Genomic DNA, 20,208 nt, shown 5'->3' with positions numbered 1-20,208 from the left:
ACACCCCAAAATGTATTCACAAGCTGTTGGATGGCGATATGCACCGTAAATTTAACCGCAAACGGTAGACTCAGAAGAAGACTTCGATTCCCAGGCCCTAGGACATGAGCACTTAACCCCAACCCTGTGTATCACAGCCCATAGTGTGTGTGTGTGTGTGTGTGTGTGTGTGTGTGTGTGTGTGTGTGTGTGTGTGTGTGTGTGTGCGCGCGCTCACTGCACAGATGAGTAAATGTGGAGGACTAATTTCAATTGGGGACAAAATCACGATTTATGGCAACTTAATTTCCAGTTACCACAGAAACTCCACTTTGACAGCATTTGGCAGTCACCTTTGTCCACAGCAGCGTACAAGATCGGTGCTTCTGCAGAATATTCCTTTGAATGTTTCCATAATGATCTTTTTGCAAATTGAAATTTGAGTTCATTACTATTTGTTTTGAAATTGTATTTTCAAATGAGTACTGGAAGATAATATATTTATAATTTTTACACTACATTAAACATTTAGGTGAGGTGTTCCTGTTTGCTATTTATTTCCTTGTTATATTTATTTATTTTAATTTATATTTATTTATTTAATTTATTTATATTTAAATAAAACAATATGTTTATTGTGACTGTATTTACGCTGTTATTATTATTATTATTATTATTATTATTATTAGTAGTAGTAGTAGTAGTAGTAGTAGTAGTAGTAATGATTGAGCTGGAAAACAAACTCTGCAGTTCTGTGTCATTTTGAGGTTATATTATATAAATGAAGACTTGTATTTTGCGAACAAGGTCAACGCTACGCGCTTGGATAGGTCGAAAAATGTAAAGATCCGCCTTCTGTGCGTGTTTTCTTTTTGGTGACTTTCATTGGTCGTCTTGCTGTCCATCAAAACACATTCAACCAATCACGTTCATTTGTCCTTTACGCTCGCGTTGGAGCGACGAGCTCAACTTACATCCAAGATGGCGGCGTTGTCCGTGTACCCCATGTGTGTCCGAGCGAGCCGGGGCCTCCTGCGCCTGAGGAGCGGTGTCGGGGGCCTTTCGGCCCCGGTGGTCTTAGACTCGGGCCGGGCACTCTCGGCCGACACGTCGAAAGGAGGAGAAAGCAGCACAGGGTCTCTGGCTCAGACGATATTACAGGAGAGACTCCAGAAGGTAGCTAGCAGCAGCAGCAGCAGCTAACGTCTGTCATTATGTGTGTTTATATAAAATAGTGGAGACACTCGTGCTGAAAACGTCCATGTCACGGCGACAACACCGAATATACAGACTTATTTCATACGTGGATATTGTTACTTGTCTTCTTTAACCGTTTACATGTGGTTGTACAGAACAGCATGAATGAAGTGGTCGTGGTTATGGAGCTAACTAGCTAGCCAGCTAGCCGAGGGACCCTTAGTTTCCCTGGCATTAATATAACCTGTGTAGTCAAACTATCTAACTATCTATCTAACTGAAGGTACATTATTGCTGTTTTGAAGCATGTAACTCCTTGTTAGTCATGGTGGGAAATCCCCCCAAATTTAAGGTTGGGACAGTATAGTCACAGCTTCTAGGACTTTAGGCTGTAGTTAGTTGTGACAGGAGCACCATGATGATGAACTGTCATTACTGAAGGGGAGGTGGGTGGGATGTATTGTAATATTCTAAGTGTTAAATGCTTAAACATCTTCACTACACTAGTAATGATGCTACCTGAATAGCCTGTGCAGAATTTGCTAATGAGGTTTGAACCTATATTGATGATTGGCTCACAGGACCAGCCTTCTCCTGTGGGGCAGGGCGGTTCTGACCAGAAACAGAACGACCAGGGCCAGGACACAAAACAGAAAGAAAACACAGCGTACGCTAAGAAGATGGTCCTTCGTCTGGCAGGAATTATGGGAATTGGAGGAGCAGTTGGCGTGGTGTATATATTCGGTGAGTCAATCATCTGGGTTTTACTTCTGGGATGATTCCTCGTGTTTTTGAATGTTTCTCTTGACAGGGTTTATAAAGAACATTGTTATTATTATTCATAACTGGGATGTGTGGAATGTATCACAGATGAATGCATATAAGGAGGTATGGTGGTTCACAATATTACATTTATGTTGTGAATTCTAATTATTTCAATGTTTTTTTTTTCTGTCCTTACACGTTTTAGTACTCTTTACATGTAACATTTCTTATTTATATTCATTCTGTGTGTCTCCTTCACGTGTTTGTCAACTAAAACAATTAATTTCTAATATGGAGTAAAGCAATTAAAAAAAGTCTCTTTCGTGAATGCAGTGGCAGAATTATTTGTGAAACTTCTATCAAGCATCAATCCCGTATGTGTTGGTGATGACCGTACATGCGTTCCAGAGAAATCAGTCGTTAACTGCATTCAACTGTTCAGTTGTCTAGTTTGTTTTATACACTACTGTGTAAGTCTATCTTCTCACTGCCATCAATGTTTGCTGGTCTGTGGTTGTCGGCACATTCAGAGACATCTGTACAGTTCTAATGTTTTTTTTTTTCTTTCTTTTTCCTGAGAACTTTAATTTAACTTCAATTTCTAGGTCGGTGTATAATTTTAAGAATTACTATTAATTAAAGTTTCCTTTCACTTTCATAGCATGCACACATTTACTTAAATTGTTTCACAAATTATTCTCCTTTTGATTTACGAAAGAGACTCATCATTTCAAATGAAACTTAACTTGAACTTTTGTATATGCATAAACGTATCCTGTGTTTTATATGAAAGTGTTTTTTATAGCTTTAAATAGGGTTGGTTTCATTGTGATTTAAAGCAGTTTTGCATGCTGAACACTGAAGTATGTATCAGAATCATGACTGCCATTGTCTGTCTTGCACCTCTAGGTAGCAACTCTGTGGATGAACACGGAAATAAGGTGGGTGCATGTTTACACATCGGTAAGGAAAAGTGAACATTGGTTTTATCTTCGTCTCTCTAAACCTGCGCAAAAGCAGTTCACATTTAAAGTATCTTTGTGATTAAACAGTTTTAGGACAGGGCTTTAACAGACTTCAAGGTGATGAGTCATTTAGAAGTCCTCTTCAGACCTGAGCTAGGAAGTGTGCCTCATGGCACACTTTCTCACTTGATCTCCACACCAGCGTCCTTTTCTGATAAGGGCTCTTCACCTTGGCTGTGACCACAGAATGTGTTGGGCGTTAGAAGTGGTCAGCTGAAGGCTACTGCTTCCTAAGGCACACTTCACAGGTTAGTGTGAATGGATCGAGATCAGCCTCTTAAGAGCACACTTCTCACACTTCTAAAGGTGAGGCTTATTTATGACTTCAGGTCCACTTCAAAGTGTTCACTTGACAGTGAGGTACATGGAGGAGAAGGAGGTGACTGAAGTGTGCTGGAGCTGATAGTGTTGGAACTCACACCTGTGGCTTTTCCCATGCAGCAGACACGACCTATTCTAAGTCTGAAATACGAGGTTTGCTGTCAGAAGGACTTGCGTCCTGTTGCGTATGAATAACAGCTCAAAGCTCAGCAAATTACGTTTGGTGTTTGCTCCAGATTTATGAAAATGGGAAAAATTGAGGGATGGTATATTTAGATACAGAATATCAGGTGGTCTAATGTTTAAATAGTTTTGGACTTATTTGTTCAAAGGAATATTAAATAGTGTTTATTATTGGTAGCTGTTGTGTGTCATGAAAGGGCTCAATGTTTCTCTTGATTGTACTTCAAACTTAGGCATCCAATAATTTTTCACAGTAAACATTGGACATTTACCCAAAGCAAGTTGTTGCATAACTTGTGCCTGTGCATGAGTATAAACATGGAAATAGTGTTTGTTTGGGTGGACCACGAGTTCCTGTACGGGTGCGTTACTAACCTTGGTGATGTACTTCATGGACACTGGAATTTTTTTTTCGTGTAGCTTCTGGAATAATTGGTTTAACCAGTGCTGTAGCACTTTCAAAGAGCGCACACATCCAAGTGACTCTTGCAGTGTATCAAGGTGTGGGTTTGGGAAAGTTGCTACTTCAAAGTCTACACCTACCCTTAATTGTTCTTTAGGAGATCCTGTTCAGCTTCTATAGCCTGTGAAAAACTGGCCTTGAAAGGACACACTTCACAACTAAGTGTGATCTTCCAGGAGATTTGGGAACGAGGTGTGTGATCAAACACCTATACCCAAGATCTGAAGGACTGATGGTAGAAGACCTTGTGATCAGGAGTGCACAACCATCATCCTGTCCCTCGTGCCAAGAATACCCGCAACCTCAAGGACTCTGGTGTTTTTTTTGGGTTAAATGATTATATTTGTTTTCAAATCAGAACTTTTTCAGTCAAATCTCATCCATTCATGGAGGTATTCTTGTGTTCTACAGACTCCTTTTTTTGCTATCAACGACTTGCCATTAATTTTTGCAGGAGCACAGAAGTGATAGAAAAGAAACCATCTTTCTGTTTTGGTCTGTTTAAATAAGGATTCCCAGAGTGGTGTTCTTTTCCTAACCTTGCCTAAACTTAAATCCTCTTAAATTGAAAAGTGCATAGTGCCGTTTTCTGTTGAAAAAGGTATATTTTCATGAAAAGAGCATAAATATGTGCTCTTAACAGTTCTTATTTACTAATTGTTTGTAGCTAGTTGTATTCCAAGAATCGGACCTCCCCAAAGAATTGGTGCCCCAAAAAAAGGTATTCCAATAGAAAGATGATGGTCAAACACCAATTAACTCAACGGCTGGCCTCCCACCTGGAGGTCACATCAGAGTATCTGCTGTCTTGCAATTTAGCGTGATGTAAGTTTGAAAAGGCACACTTTCACAGGGAGGAAGGTGTGTGTCTGGCTTCGCTAATGAGGCGTTCCTTTTCAGAGTGCACACTTTGACATGTTCCTGGGATGTGTGGTCGGAGGGAGGTGTGGCTTCGGGAAGATCACCTCAGCTTTCCACCGTGGCGTTTTAGAGACACGCCGGTCATTTGCAGGAGATCTCTTGAGAGCCAAATGTGAAGTGTGCCTGTGGAGTTGGAGTAGCCGTAAACCGTCTGTCCTCTCCTTGTTTCCTGGGCGTTGTGGGAGCGGGAACTTGACCTCTTTCCCAGGATGAGGACACCATTTTGTTTTAGTTCTCCTTCTGAAGAACACATGATCCAGCACACCTAGATATTTGGCACAAAACCAGAAGCATTTGATCTATGGTTTTTGTTCCATTTTATATCCGTTTCACATTTTTACTTAAGATAAATTTTTGTAGCATCTTTTTTCCTCATGTGTCACAAAGCAGCTTTACAAATGTTGGGCTTAAGATCTCGATGGCCAAGTGACTCGCAATCATAGCGAGGGAAAAATCCCTGTGAACTCTGTCCTTCAAACTGCCCAACAAGGAGAGCAGTTCTTCCACAGAGGAAGAGGGAGGGAACACGTCCACTTTGGGTGAGCCGATATTCAGCCTTGTTTTTATATATATGGGTCTCAGTACCAGCTAGTATTTGCGGCCCTTGCCTGTATACTGTGCACGGGTGTGCTGCTTCTCTTTTTGTCCACAAGAGGGCGTCTCTCACTGCTTCAGCTTGTGGCCCTGACTTTAACCACACAGCAGCACAGGTCTAAGCAGGGAGGTGCACTGAGCTTCCTCTCACATCCGATTACAATATAATATTGCTTGACTGAATTGTGCAAAAAATGCTTCAGTCAAATATGATCATTACAGTGGCTTTAATGACTGTGAAGTTACTCCTCACTTACTTCAACCTCAGTTGAGAAAAGCCCACATCTGCCCACCCTGCTAGAGCAGTACTGTAATACAGGGGAATATGGTATCTTGGTCTCTGCTATGTTAATTACATTGTAATAGTGAATCGAGCTTGCTTTACCAGAGCTTAGTTCCTTGGGATTTAAGAGGCACTGGCATGGTGTCTGAATATGAATATCTGGTCCATGAAGCATGCAATAAAAACTAATGTGCAGAAAAGCTTATTCTGGATTTCATGTTATTAATTATATTACCAAAATGGGAACAACACAAACTCTTTGCAACATTGTGTTGACCTGAATTATCAAGGTTAATGTTTGTCTGGTTTTCTCAATTCAGAATGAATTTTATTTCTCAACACAAAATGTCAAGAAAATAACAGCGTATGGACATGTTCTGCTGATGTGTGTGTTCAAGGCTAACGGCACACCGATCAGATCTTTTATTTCAGCTGCTTTGTAACATCAGTGCTGATTGTCCAAGCTGAAATACCAGCAGTGGTTTCCAGGCCGTCGTTACTGTGTGTTTTGGTTTGCTGTAACGGCCCCCCGCGTCCTCCGTGCCCGGACTTGCTCGAGGTTTGGCACACGCTTAAAGAGCGCATTCTTTGTGCAGTGTACCACATCGCACACCAACCGTTTGCTGCGGGATCTGGGCCGCTACGTAAAAGTGTGTGTGCAAGACCTACGAGCCCCTAGCCTGGAATGTGCGGGTGACGCGTTTTCCCCCTCGCGCTGAGGGCGTGTTGCGCTAGTGCAGCAGCGTGAAGAACACACTTCTGGAGCCGACACTGCCCTGGCGTGGCCCCGCCTACCTGCCCTCAGGACTGGCGCCTGCCCAAAAAGCCGCTCGTCTCGTCTGTGATCATCCTGTTGTCCGCCTTTTGGGCCCCCGGCCTGGGATGAAGGAGAAGAGCAGACAGGCGGGGGGTGGTGTGTGTGTGGTTGCGGAGTGTGCCGTAGAGAGAGCGGGTGCTGCTCCTCACACCTCCGGGGCCTTGATTGTCCAGAGGTGTCCTCCTGGGAGCAAAGGCACAGTTCTGTTCTCATGTGCCTTAGTCTGCGTGGTCTGGTACAAGATGGTGGTGCCCCATGTCATGACAACGGGACCTCAGCCCCGTCTTGTGTGTGGAGATCGTTTACTTACCTGCTTACAGTTTACATCTATTTACTGAGTTCTTTTTTTTTTTTGTTCACTTTGATGGCGTGACAATAAAAATAATAATAATAATAATAATCTTTATTTGTATACCACCTTTCATACATACATGCAACTCAGTGCTTTACAGTATAAATAAAATAAACATTAAAAGGAGATAAGACAAAAAGACAAAAGGAAAATGTTAAAAGAAATTAAAGATAAAAATATTAAAATAAAAAGTAAAAAAGGTAAAGTAAATAAGATAATAAGAAGTAAAGTAAATAAGATAAAACTATTAAGATAATTGGATTTAGAAAATAATAGACAACATAATGTAATAAAGTAAATAAGATTGAGAATTTCTTAACTAAAAGCAGATCTAAACAGGAATGTTTTGAGACTGTTCTTAAAACTATGCAAGGATGAAATGCCTCTGAGCTCTTCAGGAAGAGAATTCCAGAGCTTTGGGCCATAGTGGCTAAAAGCACCCTCGCCAATCTTTAATTGGCTTTTAGGAATCACCAGTAGATTACTGTTTGAAGACCTGAGAGACCTGACTGGAACATATCTAACCATCATTTCACTTAGGTAAAGAGGGGCAAGACCATGAAGACATTTAGGCAAGGCAAGGCAAGGCAAGTTTATTTATATAGCACCTTTCATACACAATGGTCATTCAAAGTGCTTTACAAATGAAAAGAAAACACAGAAAATGTAAAACAATAGATTTAAGAAATTAATCACATATATAAAGAAAAATATATAATAAAATAACATAGAATGTAAAAAGTAGAAAAAAAAAAAAACAAACACAATAAAATCTAAAATAGGAAGCATGATTAAAACAGTAGATTTAAAGGAAGTTAAATTAATGATTTAAAAACCATCACTAGAACCTTAAAATCTATTCTAAAGCTGACAGGTAACCAGTGCAGTCAGTGGAGTGCAGGTGTAATATGATCTCTCTTTCTCCTGCGGGTCAGAACTCTTGCAGCCGCGTTCTGAACTCGCTGTAGGTGCGAAATAGAGCTCTTTGGAAGAGCAGATAGAACAGCGTTACAATAATCTAGCCTTGATGTGATAAATGCATGGACAAGTTTTTCACTGTCAGCAGGAGAGAGCATATCCCGTACCTTAGCGATGTTTCGAAGGTGAAAGTAAGCTGTCTTGCATGTAGTCATGATGTGTGATTTTGAAGCTGAGCTCATTATCAAAGGTAACGCCCAGGTTCTTAACACATTGACTGGCATTCAGATTCATATGATTTAAATAAGTCAAGGTCTCAAAGCACTTTATGTTCCCTGGGATTGTGTCCTGTATCTTTCTTTTTGTTTGTTTGTTTGTTTGTTTGTTTTTTAATCTGTGTACCAGTGCAGTAGTTCCAGTATGTGCCAGAAGATCCCAGACAGGCTGTTATTGTAGGTGACTCGTTCAGTAGGGTTAGTCCCAGAATGACATTACCAGAATTTGTCAATTACTTCTGCTCATTATTATTATTATTTTAATGTTGTTGTTATTATTGTTGTTACTACTAAGGCTTGTAGCCTGTCTCAGTGCTCTCAGTGGAGACGTGTGTGTGTGTGTGTGTGTGTGTGTGTGTGTGTGTGTGTGTGTGTGTGTGTGTGTGTGTGTGTGTGTGTGTGTGGTTGGTTCCTCTAATTATTGAGTATGATGTCCTGTCCTCGTAAAGGTGGTTTATAGAGTTCCTTGGTCAAGACTCTGTATATTCAAGAACTCGTTTCTACTCCGGTCGGTCTTGCTGCGTGTTGACTTGAGAAGACTTGTTAAGACGTTAAGGAGAGGGCTGTAATAACTGGAACTGGCCAGCAGGTGGCGTGGTCTGCACGCAGTGTGAGGAGGCCTAGCTCTCTGAAGAGCTGCTGTCTGTGTGTGTACAGAGCAAAATGTTGGCTGAGAGGATCGGTGTAACAATAATGAAAAAGAAATGTGGGGAATAATTGCTTAGGTGTGTGTCAGCGTCTTGCAGGACTTACTGTCTGTAACTTTTTCACTCCAGCAAAGTAACCAATGCCAGGAAGATAATTTGCTAAACAGAGATACGTTTCATTTACCGCCTTCAATCATAAAACTGTTTACTTTAGCATTGTGAAAACATCAGGGGAGATGATGGAAGCCAAGGAGGTGTGTGTGTGTGTGTGTGTGTGTGTGTGTGTGTGTGTGTGTGTGTGTGTGTGTGTGTGTGTGTGTGTGTGTTAGGGATGTCCCGATCCAGCTTTTTGAACTTCCGATCCGATACCGATATTTATTTGCACTTCCGATACCGATATCGGCCGATACCGATACCGGCCTATCCAAGCATGTATTAAAGTTTAAAGTTATTTAGCCAACTTACTTTGTTGTCAAACTCATGTTGAAAAGCGTTTTACTCTTGATAACAAGTAGCCAGCTGAATTAGGTGTGTTTGAATAATACACAATGGTTGGTAAGGAGAAACTGACCTGTTTATTTAGCAATTAATAAACTCAAAATAGACAAAATATTAAATAACAAACAGAAATAGCATCAGTAAACCAAGGATTAAAAAGCCACAAGTGCAAATAATATTGTAAATTATATTTAAAAAAAACACACAACCTGAGTGGAAAATAGTCTATTATTAACATTAACATCCATCAGTGCTCTTGAACAAGTGTAAACCAAAGCTTTAAAAAAATCCGTGCACATATCGTAAACTAATTAAAAGCAAAATGCCTTCTACTCCACACTTTGCTGCTCCATCCCCATCTATACACTCCCTTCAATTCAAACGTTTCTGCCAGTGTTAGTTGTGTAGGACCTTTCTTTTTGTCTTCGGTTTTCATTAGAAACTCGTTTATGGTGGTATTTCGCTAAATGCTTGATTAGATTGGTGGTATTAAAAGTTCTTACAGCTTTACCACAACGCTTGACTTTACTGTGGCATATGTTGCACTCTACCTCTTCGTCTTTGTCATCCTTTAAGGTAAAATAATCCCACACAACTGACCGATAACTTCAAATTTACACGGCGGTCCGAGATGCCACGGAGCTAAATTGGGGCAGAAACTACGCTCGTGTGCTGAAGGTGTGCTGGAAAATGCGGACCGGATTTTACTCTCACTAGCAAAAACTGGAACGGATTATCTAAATGGGTGCGCAGGAAAACCGGGATCGGACTTAAAAAAACTGGATCGGGAGTCTGGATCGGCATTTTCTCGTGTCTGCCGATCCGATACCGATACGCATTTTTTACTAATATCGGCGGCCGATCCGATCCAAATATCGGATCGGGACAACCCTAGTGTGTGTGTGTGTGTGTGTGTGTGTGTGTGTGTGTGTTGCAGCCCTCATCCACACCAGTTTGCTTTTCCAAGGTCCTGCAATAAATTGCTCTAATTTTTCACTGACAAAAGGAGATAAACTATTTATTATTAATATTTATTGAGAGTTGAGTGGTGATGAGTTGTTTACCAACACTAAAGTTACTCATTTTAAATTCCAAAAAGTGGTGCTGTTTGTTTAATTTATTTAATTAAAATGCTATTTTATTTAATTATTCTCGTATGTTACAGTACAGAGGTGTCGGTACGGATTTTTTTTTTGCTGTGTGTGTGTGTGTGTGTGTGTGTGTGTGTGTGTGTGTGTGTGTGTGTGTGTGTGTGTGTGTGTGTGTGTGTGTGTTTCCTGAAGAGTCCCACAAGCCAACATGAGGCACTCCTCCCACTGGGGGGGCGGGGGTGGGGGCGGACCCCTGAGAGAGCCTCTTGGCAGATGCAGCTGAATATTCATTAGCTTGGTTTTACATCATGCTGCTGATTGATGGATTGCTCTGGTGTGCAGCTAATTGAGGACTACATGCAGGGGGAGGAGCTTTGAGACGCAGCTTACGCTTTGTTTGTCCCCATGCTTAGCATCCCGAACCTTTCTTTGCTTTTCCTCCCGTTTCCACGAGGGGATCGGTGGAGAGCGACCCGCCCCCTCCGCTCCGCTCCGCCATCGTCCTCCTCTGGCATCGTCTCCCTCTCTTCTGGCAGCGTTCTTGTTTGTGTAAGGCTGTTGACAGATTGTGCTTGCAAAGCAGCAGGCAGCTTATCAGTGAGAGTGCATGTGTAGGCAACATGAACCAGCCTGTCTTCTGTGTACGACAGACCTAGACACCCACCACCAGACACTGATTTCCAAGCAGCTAGTGTGTTTATCACGATGGCACTCCTTCTAAATCTCTTCACAGCTTTCACAGTTAGGTTTTGTTTTTGTTGTGTTGTTTTTTGTTTTTTTTTTTTTTCTTCCTTTCCTGCATTTCAATGTAGTTTCCTGCTCATCCGCAAAAAAAGCCAAACTGGGTTACAGTTCAGTGAACCTGTTGTGGTCAGAGCACAGACAAATATTTGCAACGCAGATATTTATAACTCGCTTTCATTCTTTTCAAATGTGTGTTTCGCATTGTTTCACTTTTAGGTTTGTGGTTTTAGATTTATAGGCATTTTGATTTGGTTTATTGTTAGATTGTAAGCCGCGTGTCTCTTTAGTCCGACTCTACAAGTGCAGGTGAGCTCAGGCCGGACTAAAGGCATCGTGATGGCCCACGGACCGGAACTACCAGTACTGAGGTCTCATGCTTGGTGTATCTGGGTTTTCATATTTGGTTTTATAGTAGAACCATTTAGAACCATATCAGGCCTGTGTATTGGTTTAGCTTGTTTTTGTCTGCCTTAAACATTCAGAGAAAAACATGAGGTTTTCAGTTTATCACAGATACACAACCTGTGAGCAGCATATCCCTGGTCACTGAGCAGATTGTCATGTAAGCAAAGTCATCTTTGTAGATCAGTAGATGAGGACTGATGCGCCGTACTGCCTCGCTGATGTGTTCAGATGTGTTCAGCTGTGTTCAGCTGAGTTCAGATGTGTTCAGATGTGTTCAGATGTGTTCAGATGTGTTCAGCTGTGTTCAGCTGTGTTCAGATGAGTTCAGCTGTGTTCAGATGTGTTCAGCTCTATAACTCTTTTCACATTCCCTCACCACCTTCTTCTCATGTTCTTGTTTTTCAGATCCCAGATGAGTTTGATAACGGTAAGTTAAGACCTCCCTGTCCATCAGCGCTTTGTAATGAACTGGTGCATGAAATAACTCTGCGCATGGGGTTGCTCTGACTGTTCTGTTAGGCCCTGCTCTGCTAGTGGCCGTCTACTACACTACATGTGCCCAGTAATGGCAAAACTGCACACAGTGTGCACACTCAGCTCATGGCTGCCTTGGAATCCCATAATCCTTTATTTCGGGGTTTCTGCCAGAGTCGTTTCCTCCTGTGCAGTTGGCGTTAGAAATACAGATGAATTGTGGTGTTGTTGGTTGTTCTGTTTTATAATGGTGCAGAAAGATACGATCAATAAGATTCCATGAAGGGGAGCTGTGGCGTAAAGCTGTGTCCGGGGAGCTGTGGCGTAAAGCTGTGTCCGGGGAGCTGTGGCGTAAAGCTGTGTCCGGGGAGCTGTGGCGTAAACTGTGTCCGGGGAGCTGTGGCGTAAACTGTGTCCGGGGAGCTGTGGCGTAAAGCTGTGTCCGGGGAGCTGTGGCGTAAAGCTGTGTCCGGAGAGCTGTGGCGTAAAAGCTGTGCCCGGGGAGAGCTGTGGCGTAAAAGCTGTGCCCGGGGAGAGCTGTGGCGTAAAAGCTGTGCCCGGGGAGAGCGGTGGCGTAAAAGCTGTGCCCGGGGAGAGCGGTGGCGTAAAAGCTGTGCCCGGGGAGAGCGGTGGCGTAAAGCTGTGCCCGGGGAGAGCGGTGGCGTAAAGCTGTGCCCGGGGGGAGCGGTGGCGTAAAGCTGTGCCCGGGGGGAGCGGTGGCGTAAAGCTGTGCCCGGGGGGAGCTGTGGCGTAAAGCTGTGCCCGGGGGGAGCTGTGGCGTAAAGCTGTGCCCGGGGGGAGCTGTGGCGTAAAGCTGTGCCCGGGGGGAGCTGTGGCGTAAAGCTGTGTCCGGGAACTGTGGCGTAAAGCTGTGCCCGGGGAGAGCCAGCTGTGTCCTTTCTGCACACGATTTTGAGCAAGATAGCGGACTGTGATCTCCAACCTCATGCAAAAATAATTGTATAATTAACTGCACATGCGGCCCAGTGTGTTTACCCCACGTACACAACACGGCGTCTCGATTTATGACCTGGAGTGCTCGTGTCTTAACACCAGAGCATTTAATACCATAACGAAGGGCAATGATTACTTTAGGGACCGGGTTGAAACGCCTGCTCCCCAAGGGGGTGTGGAGAAGCGTGCTGGCTCCCTCCTGGCTCCACGCTCACCCTCCCTCCCTCAGCAGAAGGCAGGCGGAGAGATGTGGGCGGTGCCCTTTTGGAAGAGTGGCCCTTAGGGACCGGGAGCAGGCAGACTGCTTGGCAAACAGGCGTCCTTCTGTACACCCCTGACGCCTGTTTGCCTAGTGACGGCATTCCCTCAAATGGAGATATATATATATATATATGGCCTCTGTTTCTGAGCCCCTCCATTTAAATGCAAAAGGTTGCATTACCGGGTTGAGCAACATGGCATGTTCTGACTAGTCACTAGGGCTTGTTGGTTGGGAGGCCCTGAAGTTACTTAGAATTTCTCTGCAGCGCTCGTGTGCGTGTACGTGAGAGGACAGGAGCCAGGTGTATCTTATTACCTGAGCATAGATGCTTCTGTTTACACCAACGGTGCCTTATGTATTGCCTGCAGACCCGAGCCCAATAGAACCAGACCAAACAGGCCGCAGGCCCTCAGAGGTGGGGTCTCCCGTCCACGCCGTGGTGAAATAGCCACGGCGTTTACCAAGCGTTTATCGTGGCTGGAGGCAGCGGTTTGGGGTGGGTGGGTGGGGTGGTGTGGGGGAGGGAGGGAAAGAGAAAGGGAGTGATGAAGAAAGGCAATGGAGTAATAATGGCCTTTGGCAAACTAGGAGAGCATATGCTGACCCGGGGCAGGATTAAAGGAGGCCTTTGTTGGGCGCGGGGGCCAGCCATCGATCTTTCCGTCACTCCCTCCAGCCTGTGTTTCAATGGCCATCCCTGCGGAGAGCCACAGGGGGTCTCCAGAGCCACAATACACCTCCTCTCCATTACACTGGCAAACAAGGTTAGGACAAGGGGCTCCTCAAAGCAGACCGTGTTGTCTGGCTGTGGTTTTATTTTTTCTTCCCCCGTCTCACATCCGAGCAGCCTTCTTAACGGTTCTTGCAACCGTCCGGCTTTTTTGGCTGACCTTGGCCTCCTCTGATAGAGCGGGTCTGGATCAGGTGAACACGAGTGGCTGCAGCTTCGTGACGTTCAGCAGCCGTTGGTTGAGATGAGCCTTACCCTGAGAGACAGGGAGAAAACATCATGGTGTTTTTCTATGAATGATCAAGCGTGATGAGATGTGTAATGTGAAGTGCTGTTTTGTTTCAGGTGTTCTGGTATTCTCTGCTCTCTATTTTGTGTTTTACTCCATTTATGCACTTTTGCATTATTGTACATTTGCATTATTGTTCAGTGTTTATGTATAATGTGAATTATTTACGTGTATTCAGATTGTGTGTATCTTTTTTCCTTTGTGTAGATGTTCCAATTATCCAGCAGGTCAAACGAACCTTCAAATATTTTAAAGATTACAGACAGGTGAGATAAAATTCTCCTTCATTCAAGTCAGTAGTCACGCGTGTGTCCCTCTACACTCGTCCAGTAGTCACGCGTGTGTCCCTCTACACTCGTCCAGTAGTCACGCGTGTGTCCCCCTACACCCTACACTCGTCCAGTAGTCACGCGTGTGTCCCCCTACACTCGTCCAGTAGTCACGCGTGTCCCCCTACACTCGTCCAGTAGTCACGTGTCCTCTACACTCGTCCAGTAGTCACGTGTCCTCTACACTCGTCCAGTAGTCACGTGTCCCCCTACACTCGTCCAGTAGTCACGTGTCCCCTACACTCGTCCAGTAGTCACGTGTCCCCTACACTCGTCCAGTAGTCACGTGTCCCCCTACACTCGTCCAGTAGTCACGTGTCCCCCTACACTCGTCCAGTAGTCACGCGTGTCCCCCTACACTCGTCCAGTAGTCACGCGTGTGTGTGTCCTACACTCGTCCAGTAGTCACGCGTGTGTGTGTCCTACACTCGTCCAGTAGTCACGCGTGTGTGTCCCCTACGCTCGTCCAGTAGTCACGCGTGTGTGTCCCCTACGCTCGTCCAGTAGTCACGCGTGTCCCCTACGCTCGTCCAGTAGTCACGCGTGTCCCCTACGCTCGTCCAGTAGTCACGCGTGTCCCCTACGCTCGTCCAGTAGTCACGCGTGTGTCCCCCTACGCTCGTCCAGTAGTCACGCGTGTGTCCCCCTACGCTCGTCCAGTAGTCACGCGTGTGTCCCCCTACGCTCGTCCAGTAGTCACGCGTGTGTCCCCCTACGCTCGTCCAGTAGTCACGCGTGTGTCCCCCTACGCTCGTCCAGTAGTCACACGTGTGTGTCCCCTACACTCGTCCAGTAGTCACACGTGTGTGTCCCCTACACTCGTCCAGTAGTCACGTGTGTGTCCCCTACACTCGTCCAGTAGTCACGCGTGTGTCCCCCTACGCTCGTCCAGTAGTCACGCGTGTGTGTCCCCTACGCTCGTCCAGTAGTCACGCGTGTGTGTCCCCTACGCTCGTCCAGTAGTCACGCGTGTCCCCTACGCTCGTCCAGTAGTCACGCGTGTGTCCCCCTACGCTCGTCCAGTAGTCACGCGTGTGTCCCCCTACGCTCGTCCAGTAGTCACACGTGTGTGTCCCCTACACTCGTCCAGTAGTCACGTGTGTGTCCCCTACACTCGTCCAGTAGTCACGCGTGTGTCCCCTACACTCGTCCAGTAGTCACGCGTGTGTGTCCCCTACACTCGTCCAGTAGTCACGCGTGTGTGTCCCCTACGCTCGTCCAGTAGTCACGCGTGTCCCCTACGCTCGTCCAGTAGTCACGCGTGTGTCCCCCTACGCTCGTCCAGTAGTCACGCGTGTGTCCCCCTATGCTCGTCCAGTAGTCACGCGTGTGTCCCCCTATGCTCGTCCAGTAGTCACGCGTGTGTCCCCCTACGCTCGTCCAGTAGTCACGCGTGTGTCCCCCTACGCTCGTCCAGTAGTCACGCGTGTCCCCCTACGCTCGTCCAGTAGTCACGCGTGTCCCCCTACGCTCGTCCAGTAGTCACGCGTGTCTCCCCCTACGCTCGTCCAGTAGTCACGCGTGTGTGTGTCCTACACTCGTCCAGTAGTCACGCGTGTGTGTGTCCTACGCTCGTCCAGTAGTCACGCGTGGGTGTCCCCCTACGCTCGTCCAGTAGTCACGCGTGGGTGTCCCCCTACGCTCGTCCAGTAGTCACGCGTGGGTGTCCCCCTACGCTCGTCCAGTAGTCACGCGTGCGTGTCCCCGGCGCTCGTCCAGTAGTCACGCGTGCGTGTCCCCCATACGCTCGTCCAGTAGTCACACGTGCGTGTCCCCCATACGCTCGTCCAGTAGTCACACGTGCGTGTCCCCGACGCTCGTCCAGTAGTCACACGTGCGTGTCCCCTGACGCTCGTCCAGTAGTCACGTGTGTGTGTGTCCCCCGACACTCATCCCTGTTAGTACTTAGCAGTCCCATGGCTCTTTCTCTGCAGATGATCATTGAGCCCACAAGCCCCAAGCTTCTTCCAGACCCCCTGAAGGAGCCGTACTACCAGCCTCCATACACCCTGGTGCTGGAACTCACCGACGTCCTGCTGCACCCCGAGTGGTCGGTATGTCCTTCCTCCATCTAATAAACATCCCAGCAGGAGTTGAACTGCCGGGGCAGAGGTCTAGGGTTCTAGACTCAGGGACGCGTTTGACACGCTCTGCTGCCTGTTGCTGTCCACAGCACTGTGGCATGTGAAGATTACTCTGCTTTCCCTAATTACATTCGAACGGAAATTCAGGGAGGAAAAGCTGCCTGGAGAATGTGTTGAACCAACGATCTGCGGATCTTCAAGTCGGACGTTAATGAAGGCCTGTCGGTAGTTTCAGAGTATTAGCTGCACCTCAGCTTTGCTGCTCCAGGAGGTGACACGCCGTCGTCAGACGTCTTGTGCACCAGCCATCAAGGTTGCATGATGCCATCACAAACCTCCATTGTGTCCCTGCTGATTTCTACCGTTCATCGAAGTCCATCTGCAGCGTGCGTTACTCGGGCTGCAGCTGTCTGCCCCCCCCCCACATGTCTGCCCGCCCTACCTGTCTGTCCCCCCCCCCAACCCTCCAGCTGTCCCCACCTGGCTTGCTGGGACGGACAAGCTACACATAAGCAACAGGTGGGCCACGGCACTCCTGCACTTTGACCCCACCTGCGCACCACCCGCCCCCAGCAGCCCGCTGACGGCACACGCTGCTCCGCGCCTTTGATTTCTGGGGCAGTTCAAGTGACACTGAAGTTTTACTCCAAAGTCTTTAGGCTGATGTTTTGAAGCGTTCAGTGAGCCATATTAGTTACATTCTCCTTCCAGTGTGAAATGTGCTCTGATATCCAGTTCCTTCTTCCTAAAATAAAGAAAAAAAACTTTTGTGGAGGTACTCTGGACCCTAATGGTGTGTGTGTGTGTGTGTGTGTGTGTGTGTGTGTGTGTGTGTGTGTGTGTCCATTTCCAGTTGGCCACTGGCTGGCGTTTTAAGAAACGGCCGGGTATAGAGTACCTGTTCCAGCAGCTAGCCCCCCTCTACGAGATCGTCATCTTCACATCAGAAACAGGCATGGTGAGTCACTTGAGAATGTCCGCATGTTGTGAGGTGTGATGTGTTCAGCAGGTACCAGGTGTGAAAGTGTTCTCTTGTTCACAATGGGTTGAGGCCTGCTTCGTAAGTTGGGTTCGGCATATATAATGCAAGTCATTAGCTCCTCATCAAAGAAGCCTCCAGCCGAGTTTGCAATTAAGTTCTTTAATGTGTACCTGTAGAAATGCTGAAACCTAATATTGCCTAAATAATGTTATGGCTAACACTAGAGTAACTCCACACACTTTGAGCTTAATCCTAGTGTCTTTGTCCTTGTGTTTGTTGGTGGTGGTGGTGTTGTTGACAACGATGTTGTACAAGCAGTGTTATCAGGCGTGGTTGTTTATCTGTGACCATGCAAGTGGACTTGCCTTTGGGGTGCGTGTGCGCGCGTGTGTGTGTGTGTGTGTGGTCTTTTATATTGGGCCCCAGCCTCTATTGTGTCAACATTCATATGCAGATAAGCCATGCACGCGTCGAATTGGGTGGTGGGTTTTGTGATACGCATTGTGTTTGTTTGTATCATGTTTGTCACTGTCTGTCAGGCCAGACTGGTGGTCTATTAACTAAAATGAACTAGAGTCAGGGGCCCACACCCTTCATGCTCCGCCCAGAGGACTACGGCCCCCCACCTACGGCCCCCATCTACGGCCCCCATCTACGGCCCGCTCTGCCAACAGTTGCGCTGCAGCACTGGGCCCAACCTGTCTTACACCCCTTACTCTGAAATGGACAGATGCTTCTATATAACCTTAAATATTAGTCACCTTGAGTCTGTTTTAACATAATTAAATTAAAGCTTTTGATTGAAAGGAAAGACTCTCGAGCCAAGCTCTCGGTCACGGTTAAATTTGTTAAACATCTCGTCACGGATAGCCGTTTTCCACCAACGAGGAACAGGTTCCATTCTGGTTCATGCACCTAAATTTGACCTCAAGACGCATTTCCACCACAATGAATATGTTGTGCATCAAAGCAGAAAGTTGAGCGGTTAATCTCTGTTCTCCGCCATCTTCTTACGTCCATTGTACGCTTCCACTCCCCCAGTTGATGATACATCTTTGGTTCCAGTAAAAACCGGTCCAAAGGCCGGCGGCCATCTGAAGAGCATCTGGTGTGGTGTGTGTGTGCAAAGCGGAAGCGTTCCTCATGTGTGGAAAGGGGTTGTTTCTGACTAAGTCTCTGTGATTACAAACATGTTCTCCAGATTACCATCGTATGAAACTGCATGTCAAGTGTCTGATTGGGGTTCTTCGGAAACTGATGTGATGCTTTGTCCTGGAAACCATTTAGGCCATAATTCATTTCCATGTCAGTGTGGCTAACCGGGGGCGGGTCTTTTGCAGACCGCCTACCCCTTGATTGACAGCATCGACCCTCAAGGCTTCGTCATGTATCGCCTTTTCCGGGACGCCACGCGCTACATGGAAGGCCATCATGTCAAGGTAAAATTAATTTGATTTCTAAAATGGATCAGAGATGTTACATACTGGTGAAGTGCATGCGTGTGTGTGTTCCAGTAAAACCTTTTAAACAGCATGACTTGTGCCAGCGCTGGACATTTCACCGTCTTATTTCTAAGGACTCTGTCTCTGCTTATAAACAATCATTCATCTTCCAAATATTTATTCAACACCCCACGTCCAACTCTTCCTTCAGGAATCTTTGACTGAGACTCGTGTTTTTATTTCAGAGCAACCTAGTTTACCTACTACATCTAGTGATTGCTGTCTCCCCACGCCTGCTCTTGAGGTCACCCCCCCCCATCCACCACTCACCCACCCCCCATCTACCCCCACCCACCCCCCCCATCTACCCCCACCCACCCCCCATCTACCCCCACCCACCCCCCATCTACCTCAACCCACCCACCCACCCCCCCCCACCCACCCACCCCCCCCCCATCTACCCCCACCCACCCCCCATCTACCCCCAACCCACCCCCCATCTACCCCCAACCCACCCCCCATCTACCCCCACCCACCCCCCCATCTACCCCCACCCACCCCCCATCCACCCCCACCCACCCACCCCCCATCTACCCCCACCCACCCCCCCCCCATCTACCCCCACCCACCCACCCCCCATCTACCCCCACCCACCCCCCATCTACCCCCACCCACCCCCCCATCTACCCCCACCCACCCCCCCATCTACCCCACCCACCCCCCCATCTACCCCAACCACCCCCCCATCTACCCCAACCATCCACCCCCCCATCTACCTCCACCCACCCCCCCATCTACCCCCACCCACCCCCCCCATCTACCCCCACCCACCCCCCACTGTACTGGTGGAGCTGGCGTGTTTCAGTCCTTCTCCTTGTGCAGAGACCAGTCCGTCAAGGCCGGGCCCCTCCTGTGGGCGCCAAGTCCTCCCGGACCCGGACCCGGCCGGCATAATGGCGCCGTACCCCCTGTGTCTGCTCCCAACCCCCCCACCCCCCCGGGGACGAGCACACGCGCTCTCTCATTCACCTTCTGCCTCTCCTCTCCTCCAGTATGCTGCTGTCACCACAGCCTGCAGACATCCATTCTCTCTTACGCTCTTATTATGGCGGGTAGCGCGCTTGAGACTAGTCTCATAGACTCAAAAGCAAACAAACAAACAAAATAAACGCTGATGAAGAAAA

General features: G+C 46.9%; 1 protein-coding gene across 1 annotated transcript in view; it reads left to right on the top strand.

Annotated features, from left to right (window-relative positions):
* The first annotated feature begins 931 nt into the window (after positions 1-931).
* timm50 (translocase of inner mitochondrial membrane 50 homolog (S. cerevisiae)) overlaps positions 932-20,208 on the top strand; it is a 25,545-nt gene continuing 6,268 nt past the window's right edge. The window contains exons 1-8 of the mRNA XM_076976800.1: positions 932-1,155; positions 1,758-1,920; positions 2,851-2,882; positions 11,884-11,905; positions 14,395-14,453; positions 16,451-16,570; positions 17,454-17,558; positions 18,923-19,021. Of these exons, the coding sequence (XP_076832915.1) occupies positions 961-1,155; positions 1,758-1,920; positions 2,851-2,882; positions 11,884-11,905; positions 14,395-14,453; positions 16,451-16,570; positions 17,454-17,558; positions 18,923-19,021 (795 nt within the window). The 5' untranslated portion in view covers positions 932-960. The remainder of the gene's footprint in view (positions 1,156-1,757; positions 1,921-2,850; positions 2,883-11,883; positions 11,906-14,394; positions 14,454-16,450; positions 16,571-17,453; positions 17,559-18,922; positions 19,022-20,208) is intronic.

This window comes from Brachyhypopomus gauderio, chromosome 16 (genome assembly GCF_052324685.1).
Source record: "Brachyhypopomus gauderio isolate BG-103 chromosome 16, BGAUD_0.2, whole genome shotgun sequence".
Lineage (NCBI taxonomy): Eukaryota > Metazoa > Chordata > Actinopteri > Gymnotiformes > Hypopomidae > Brachyhypopomus > Brachyhypopomus gauderio.
Note: the sequence above shows the minus strand (reverse complement) of the source record. Positions and strands in the feature narration are given on the sequence as shown.